The 8,882-nt window shown below is 41.2% G+C and overlaps 1 protein-coding gene across 1 annotated transcript; it reads right to left on the reverse strand.

Moving 5' to 3' along the window:
• Positions 1–5,148: 5,148 nt before the first annotated feature.
• Positions 5,149–5,464, reverse strand: LOC129074066 (small ubiquitin-related modifier 1-like). The gene is made up of 2 exons (XM_054577762.1): positions 5,269–5,464; positions 5,149–5,222 (listed from the first exon to the last, which is right to left on the reverse strand). Exons 1-2 carry the CDS (start codon positions 5,450–5,452, stop codon positions 5,149–5,151), a joined length of 258 nt encoding a protein of 85 aa, XP_054433737.1. The 5' UTR covers positions 5,453–5,464.
• Between the last annotated feature and the right edge of the window lie 3,418 nt (positions 5,465–8,882).

Raw genomic sequence — 8,882 nt, forward strand, 5'->3', positions numbered from 1 at the left:
GCTCCGAACAAGGGCTTTTCAGAACTCAGGAGCTTGGGGAGTCTTAAGGTTTTAGGGTAGACAAAAAGTTACTTTACCCATGTGAGGCCTGATCGTGGCTGGAGCTTGTGGAAAGCAGATACAGCCAGCTTTGGGCTCTCGGTCCTTCGCAGACAGATCCATACCTCTAGGTCTTGTGCCAGCTCTCACCGGAAGGCACTCATCTTGGTATGCACTTCCCATTCGGTTCAGTGGTCCCTGGGCTTTGCTGGTCAGAGTACAAGTGGCCAGTAGTTAACTGCGATCTTTAGAGCAACTGAGAACTCCAGAATCTACACTGTGAATTCTGGTGGAGTCAGTCCATGCTATTTTGGAGCTATTTAAGGAATTTTTGACCTTAGTCTGTTTAAAAGCCAGTACATGGCACACACCAAATATTGGTTGAATTGAATTAATAAATGAACAACCACAACTTCTAGGGCTTCTTTAAGATGCTGATCATCCCAGCTGGAGCTCCACACTCTTTGGGAGAAAAGAGGAGGCTGGGCTTCTTAGTGGTTCAGGGGCTTTCCCTTGCACAGTTGACGGAATACATCTGAAGTAGACTTTATTGGAGAGGTAGGGCGGTATTTCATAGAGTCTGAAGGCAAGTGCAGCAGGTTCTCAAAAAAGTGTGGTCAGGAGCTATGAGCCATCAGAGAGAGCACCATTCCTTTCAGGAGTATCTCTAGGGAGAAGATCCTGAGCTCAACATCTTGGCTCCACTTGAGGAGAACAGGGAGAAAGGAGTTAGAGGGGTGTTTAAAGACCTGGATGTATTTCTTAGATTGGGACAAGACCCTGAGAATCACGAGTGAGCCACTGTAGAGCATATGCTTGGGGATAGGGTTAGAGTCTATACTGTTTTTTAACTCAAAATAAACCAAGTCCCTTTAAAAGAAAGAAGGGCAGGGGTGGGAGCCTGGAATGAATGCCTGAGAAGACCCTCCGCTTCTAGCAGGAGGGGACTAGCAAGGCAGAGTTGATTCCTAGGTTTTGAAGCGTGGGTCTTTCCTGAAGCCTGGCACTCCTGACCCCAGCTGTCCCAGGCTTTTGGATTCTATTTGGGTGTCTGTCATCCCTTTAGTTCTTTGCTCCTGATTGTCTTTGGTTACCTTCAGCCCATCCCTAGTATCCTGCTCTGGCTCCCTATGCCCAGTTGTTGGGGTGAGGGGTGGAAAGCAGAGGGTGAAGTCTCTTTTCCTTCATATTTTAGACCTTAGTAATTCTCACCTGTTGTTTCATTAAGAGATTCCAATTAGAGACCAAATGTTATTCATTAAGGTGATGGTGAAAAAGATTATGGAGAATTTTCATTTTCCTTAGCATATGAATATTTTATATTAGCATATATCACTTTTTTAAATCCTCACTGGACAACATACTTATTGATTTCCAGTGAGGGGGAGGGGAGGGAGAGAGAGGGAGAGAAACATTGATGTGAGAGAGAAATATGAATTGATTGCCTCTCTCATGTGTCCTGGCCAAGGATCGAACCCACAGCCTAGGTATGTGCCTTCACTGAGAATCGAATGCACAATCTTTCAGTTTATAGGATGATGCTCCAATGAACTGAACCACATTGGCCAGGGAAGCATATATTACTTTTATAAACACTTCAAGAAGGAAGAAAATCCTGATTACACAAAAATTTAGCTATGAGGATATTCACTGAAGTGTTGTTTAAAATAGTGAAAAAAGGAAACTGAAATATCCAATAATAAGAAAAAAGATGAAATAAATTATGTAATAGAAGACTATATAGTCATTAAAATGGTGCTCTAGACCTATATTCATTTATATGACAGGTGATTTTTACATATCAAATGGGAAAAAAGCAAGTTATAAAACAACATGTACCATATAATCACTTTTTTTATTTGTTTTAAAATTCTCTTCCAGTAGCACGATTTATCAAAAGCCTCCCATAGCAGAAAACTTAAATGCCATACTGTATGAAACACAACAAATAAATATTTAAAAAATTCCTTAGTGAGCTCTCCCAAAATAAAGGTAATCTCCCAAGAGCGTCCGCCTGAAACCAACAAAATAAAACAATACAAAACAAAAGGTAAAAAAAAATACAATAACAATTAAAAAAACCCCCAAAAGGTAGATAGCAAGTAAACAGAAAGGTCAACTACCTAGGAACTTAGAGCTTTGAGGACTGGGCGGGGATATGGAAGTTTGGAGGAGAACCAGGGAGGAAGTGCTAGGGGCTAGGAGGACTGAAGAGCTAAATGTGAGAGACACCCCTATTCCCCACCAAGCTCTCAAAGAGGCTACATTCTCAGTAGAAAGAATAAAGTCCACCTGCTTGCAGAGGGAGCGTACAAGGAAGCTTGTCTAGGCTGCAGCACTAGATGTTAAAATTAATAAAAACGTTAGTTTCCGTGTGAGACCCGCTCTCCGTCCCTTTGATCAAATAAACCATACACTGAAAAATTTAGGAGGCCCCAGATTATTAATGCTCCCTGGAGTGCAGGAGATGCAAACTGAATCCTTCTTAGAGGAAAGCAACCTCAATTCAGGCTTCTGGATTAAATTCAGCCAAATATAAACCTACCAAAAAAATCACTAAATATATAAGGATTCAAATCACTGTGAGGGTGAATAAATAGGAACGATAATCAAGAGGTTTAAATCTCTAAGGACTTCAGAGTATGGAATAATCAGATAATCTAAATAAACTATTGTGAAATGCTTAAAGAATAAATGATGGGGCAGAAAAACTGCATAGGGAACAAGAGTTTATTAAAAATACCCAGAAAGATTTAGGAAAAAAACACAACATCAAAACCCCCACAATTGTTTGTAAGCATTACAATTAAAACTGCAATCCTTGGTTAACAGAAGATTCAGCTAAAGAGAGAAATAATGTGCTAAAATGGATCTGAAGATATGCCCTAGAATGCAGCAAACAGAGACAAACAGATAAAAAAATTAAGAGGCAAAGACTCTGGAGATCCAACAACTATCAAATTGGATTCCTATGAGGGGAGAAGAGGAAAAAAATGGGAGCCAGACAATATGTGAAAAAAAAATTGCTGAGAATTTTCAAAATTTGATGAAATGCAAGAATCCACAAATATAGAAAGCACAATGTATACCAAGACGGATAAATATAAAGAAATCCACAGCTAGGTACATTTTAATAAAACTTCAGAACAATGAAGACAAAGAAACAACCTCAAAGGCTAGAGAGAACGGTTTATCTACAGAGGCACGCAACTAAACCAGGAACATATTTCTGAACAGTCATAGTGGAAACCAGAAGACACTGGAATGATTCAAAATGCCCCCCACAAAAAGGGAGGGGATCTGTAAACTAAGAATCATATACCCAGATAAATTTTTTCAAGTACAAAAGTTTAAAAAGGGACATTTTCAAATAAATAAAAACTCAGTTTATCACCAACAGAATCTTCCGTAAAGAAATTTCTAATGGATGTGCATCAAGAAAATCAAGAAAAATTACCAGAGATGTAACATGTGAAATGCAAGAAGAATAGCAGTTTTCCAATTAAATTCAACCTCAAAACCAATTAGCATCAGACTAGACCCATAGAAAAGAGAGGGGGTGGCTCACTGATTTTAAAAGGGGTCTGCTATCAGAAATTCCATCTCTGGGTATATACCCAAAGAAAGCAGGGACTCAAACAAAAATCCATACACCAATGTTTATAGAGCATTATTTGCAATGGCCAAAAGGTGGAAGAAATGCCAAATATGTGTATCAGAGGATGAATGGATATATACAAAATAGGGATGTGCGCGCACGCACGCACGCACGCGCACGCACACACACACACACACACACACACACACAATGGAAAGTTATTCAGCCTTAGAAAGGAATAAACTGACACATGCTACAATGTGGATGGATGAACTTTGAAGCTATTATGCTAAGTGAAGTAAGCCAGTCACATAAAGACAAATATTGCACGATTTCCTTTGTATATGAGGTATCTAGAATAATCAAATTCATAGAGACAGAAAGGAGAATGGTAGTTACTAGGGGTTAGGGAGAGGAGGGAAGGGAACATCAGTGTTTAACAGGTAAAGAGTTTCTGTTTGGGAAGACGAATGAGTTCTGGCAGTGGATGGTGGTGATGGTTACACAACAGTATGAGTGTACTTAATGTCACTAAACAGGCACGCCTGAAAGCGGTCAAATGTAGATTTTTATGTATATTTTACAACAACAACAACAACAAAAACTGTTAAAAATTCCATGTATGAGATACAGAGATGTGGAGATTTGTATTAATAAATATTTCTTTATTTGATTCAAACATTAAATTTTACTAGGAAAAAGAAAGTTCTATATATATATTTGGTAAAATATTTATTTTTGATTTTTACAAATATTTTGTTTATTTTAATGAAGCTGGTATAGACAATATCCATTTAAAACCCATATCCCAGACTAAAAAGTACAAATAAAATAAAAAAGCAGTGTTCTGTTGTACACACTTCTGCATGAATAACTTTATTAACTGCAAATGAAAATTAGAACTTTGCTGGGATCTTCTGACAAGATTTTTCTTTACTTTTAAAATGCTTTCTCTTCAGCGAAGCCATCTTTGGAGTTAGTCTTTACTCTCACCTTATCTGTCATCTTGATTCCAACCTGACATTCCTCTTCTTTTGGTCCAGACCTTCAGATTTTAAAAGTAGCTTCAAGTTAAGGAAAGGTCATTTTCCACAGTTTGGTTCTCTGAAAAACTTCCATCTCCCACTAAAAGTCATAGTCCAGGAGTGAAGCAATCACATGCTAGAACTTTGGGGCCAATTAGAAATGTCATTATGAACACTTGCATTGGTCGACCTCATTTATCGCAAGCCTGAAAATGCACAGTCCAGGAAAAGGTGGCCTCCCTGTACACACATGTAATATTTAAAAAGGAGAGGGCAGTATGAAGGGGGTTGAGGCTTGATCACCAAAAATCAGCCCAATGAAAACACAACAATAATAAATAGGCACTAGAATTCAAATTACCAGATGTTTTAAAGACATGGTGGGGGGGTTAGCTTTCAACTGAATTTTTAACACCACATTACAAAAGAACTATTTTTGAAAATAAAAAAGGACTGAGGGAAAAGAAAATAAAGTAAAAAGAATATCTAAAGCGCTGAATGACCCCCTGCCATTTGTTTCTGATAAACTTCAATCACATCTTCTTCCTCCATTCCCAGTTCTTTTGAATGTGATTATAAGCAATTCTCTGACCTTCAAAGAGAAACCTAAGTGAATTCGTCGGAACTCCCTTTGACAGCATGATTCTTTGAGTTTCTTGAGATATGTTGTCATTTTCACTTTGAAGTGAATCTCACTATCGTCCTGTCCAATGACTTTGAGTTTAATGTATTCTCCTTCCTTCTTATCACCTAAGTCCTCAGTTGAAGGTTTTGCCTCCTGGTCAGACATGGGGATGGCAGCTTCACCTGGGGTCTCCGTACAGCGGCAGTCTCCGATAGGCAGAACATTGCTCCGGGGTTTACAAATCCGTCTCTCCTATATTTGGTAAAATATTTAAATGAACAAACAGAAAAAAGTTTCAAATAATGGCTGCTAAGTTTACAAGTGATTTTATTTTCTTATATTTTATATTCATATTTTTTATCTTTATTTTCTAACTTCCCCAAAAACTTGATGAAAGTTTTGTAGCCTTCCCTTTTTCCCCAGGGCGTTACCATAGACGCAGCAGCTTCCCTGTCGCATCTACCACTATTCTAATGGGAAGTCTACTCCAGGCTCTTCCCTTTGGATTTCTTGCAGGCCTGCCGTCTTCACCTTTGATACTTGATTGGTTAGCCGTTGGTGGTCCAATGATGAGTAGAACTTTATTAGTCTTAGGAGAGATGATTTCAGTCATGAGCCAAGGTGCAAAGTTCACAGTGTGAACTTTGGGAAAAGTAAGGAGTGACCCCCTTTTTTCCCCTCATATGCATCATTATTATCATCATGTCATCAACAACGATAAAAGCTAGTCTTTTAACACTTGATAGTTCACAAAACACTTTCATGCTAAGTAATCATGAGCCTGTGAGGGTTGGACCAATTGTCAAGTTTTGCAGATGAAGAAATAAAAAGGCGTTGCATTTTGTCTGGATTTTGTCTGGATGTGAAAGACAAACTTGGAGTGGTAAGAAACTTTTTTACTGTGGTCGTACAAAACCCACCCACTGGCGCAAATCTGCTTTACTCATCAGGGAAACCCTTATCTCTACTCCCAGTTGTGGAAAAACAAACCCTGACCAGAAAAGGAAAGGGTGCAACTATGGGCAAAGGAACTGCCGCTTTTCAAGACTGTGCTCAACTTGGAATAGTCAAAAAACAAAACCCAGAGTTGGAGCAGAGAAGAGCCATGGGGAAGACATTCCACTGGGGAAGGGATCTGCGATATTGTGATTTATGATAAAACATAGATATTTGGTCTTACCCCGTTCCTGGCAACAGACCTTCTAACACCCTTGGAATTTCCTGTGATGAGGGGGTGGGGGAAGTATCTTTTTATGTTAATGAAGTGACTTTTGGAAAATGCTTAGGTAACCAAAGAATGGGACAGCTCGCCAGGGGAAACAACCCTGTGTTTGGAGAGTTGAAACTTTCAGTCCTACCCACTCCAAGGAGGGCAGAGGAGCTGGAGATTGAATCAACTGCCAAGGGCCAACTGTCGATCAACCATACCTATATAATGAAGCTTCCATAAAAACCCAAAAAGATGGGGTTCCGAGAGCTTCCGGGTTGATGAACAGGTAGGTGGAGGTGCTGGGGCGGTGACGCCTGAACACGGCATGGAAGCTCTAGCTCCTTTCCACATAGCTCCTTGCCCTATGCATCTCTTCCACCTGGCTATTCCTGAGTTATATCCTTTTATAATAAACTGGTAATCTAGTAAGTAAAATATTTCTCTCAGTCTGTGAACTACTCCAGCAAATTAATTGGACCCAGGGCAAAGATTGTGGGAACTTCCTATCTATAGTCAGTTGGTCGGAAGTACAGGTGACAATCTGGACTTATGATTGATATCTGAAGGTGGGTGTCAGTCTTGTAGGATTAAGCCCTTAACCTGTAGGATCTGATGCCACCTCCAGGTAGATAGGGTCAGAGTGAGGTGAATTGTCAGACACCCTGCTGGTGTTGGAGAATTTCTTGGTGTTGTGGGAACCATCCCCCCACCACGCTCATCCACTGGAATTGGGTTTAGAACTGTTAGGGTTCCCTGTTTGGGAGTCCCTTCCAGTGCCCAGGGCTTGCTCTTCCCCTTTAGCACCCCAAGCCTGCTAAAGACCCTTTTAACTTGTTTTTCCTTAGCAAAGCTGAAAGGCGGATGCTTTCACAGAGAAGCAGATGCCCCTAGGACCAGTGGCCCCAGCAAAATGGAGCCCTGCTTGTCATCTGTTTCTTTACGGAGCACATTTCGAAATGGTGCCCACTGGCAGAACTTAAGTTGCCTGTGGGCACACTCAAGGCAAGTGAGGCTGGGAAGGCTTTTCATTCTACCTTTGCACGATGGGACTAAAAAGATTTTGAACAGCTGTAAATGATAAGTATCTACACAGATACAACAAACCATTGTGTACCTTCTATCAATACGGAGCCCTTCTCTCTTCACTTTTTGTGTCTAGTTAATATGCTCTCCCAGCCTCTCTCCTCCCAGTGGGAAAGGCCACTGCTTCAAATGGATTCTCTAGCTGCAGAGCCTAACGGTCAAGTACAGGTTCTCAGGTCATGTGACCTGGGATTGAATTCTGGCTCTACAAATTACTAGCTGTTTGACATTTAGCAAGTTACTCAATCTCTCTGAGCTTCAGTTAATTATAAGTCAGTTAATTATTCCTGCTGGAATGGGTTGTTGTGAGGATGCAATGAAATAAGGCATGAAGGAACACAGAACATTTCCAGGCACATATCACGTGCTCAATGAAGGATAGGCATTAACACAATAACCACAATTGTGTTTCCAATCTGAAGAATATTTCTCTCACTTTAGTTGTAGAGCAGAGAAAAATGATTTATGCTGCTCAGTGAAATAGCGAGCTTTTCCTTCTGGTAAATTCCCAGCCCCACCCTTTCTCTCAGGGCCCCTTTAATGACTCACACCCTCAGGTATTCTCTCTCCCAGATAATATCCTGAGGCAGCAGTTGAGGAAGTCAATAGTGTCCCTGCCTGTGGTTTTGAGGAGAGAGAGCTTTAATCCAGGGTCTCTTTAGCATTTCCATTGAAACGCACTTGAGGTTGTCTGCTTGGCACAAAGGTGCTCAGTAAGATTGAGCAGATTACATTGTTAACACTAGCATGGGCTTTGGGCCCAAGGGCCCAAGTCAGCTGCTTTTGGTGCCCCATGCCACATGTCTGTCCTCAGGCTACTTTTGATTTGAACTGCAGCCGTGGTGGATGGTCCCATGGCCCCGCCGGTGTCCCAGGAAGAGGCTTGGTCTTGGGTTTTCTCTCTCAGTTGACAGAAGTGTGGCAAGAGGAGAGAAGAGCTAATGCTTTGAGTGCACCCCTCACCCAGTGGAGGACACGGGTCAGTGCCCCAGCCTCCTGATCTTCAGAGGGCCGATTCTAAGGCCCATTCCACAGGTCTGCAGAGAGGCTCTGGCTGGGCTGAGCTCCACATCAGTAGCTAGTTCTTGAACCATTTTATTGGCATTTTCTCCTTCTCCGACTTACAGTTTCTGCTTCCTCCCTCCTGATCCCTGGGACCACCCTCCAGGAAGTCTCAAGTTCTGGTCTTAAGTACCGTGTTCAGGGGAATACAATCCAAGTCCTCTGCTCTGTTTCCTCCTCATTGTTTCTCCTCTGAATGTCTTTGTGACTAGGACCCCTCCCTATCTGAAAGGAAAGAGG

The sequence above is a fragment of the Pteronotus mesoamericanus genome, unplaced genomic scaffold, assembly GCF_021234165.1.
Source record: "Pteronotus mesoamericanus isolate MK-2021 breed Mesoamerican mustached bat unplaced genomic scaffold, CSHL_Meso_final contig_46, whole genome shotgun sequence".
Lineage (NCBI taxonomy): Eukaryota > Metazoa > Chordata > Mammalia > Chiroptera > Mormoopidae > Pteronotus > Pteronotus mesoamericanus.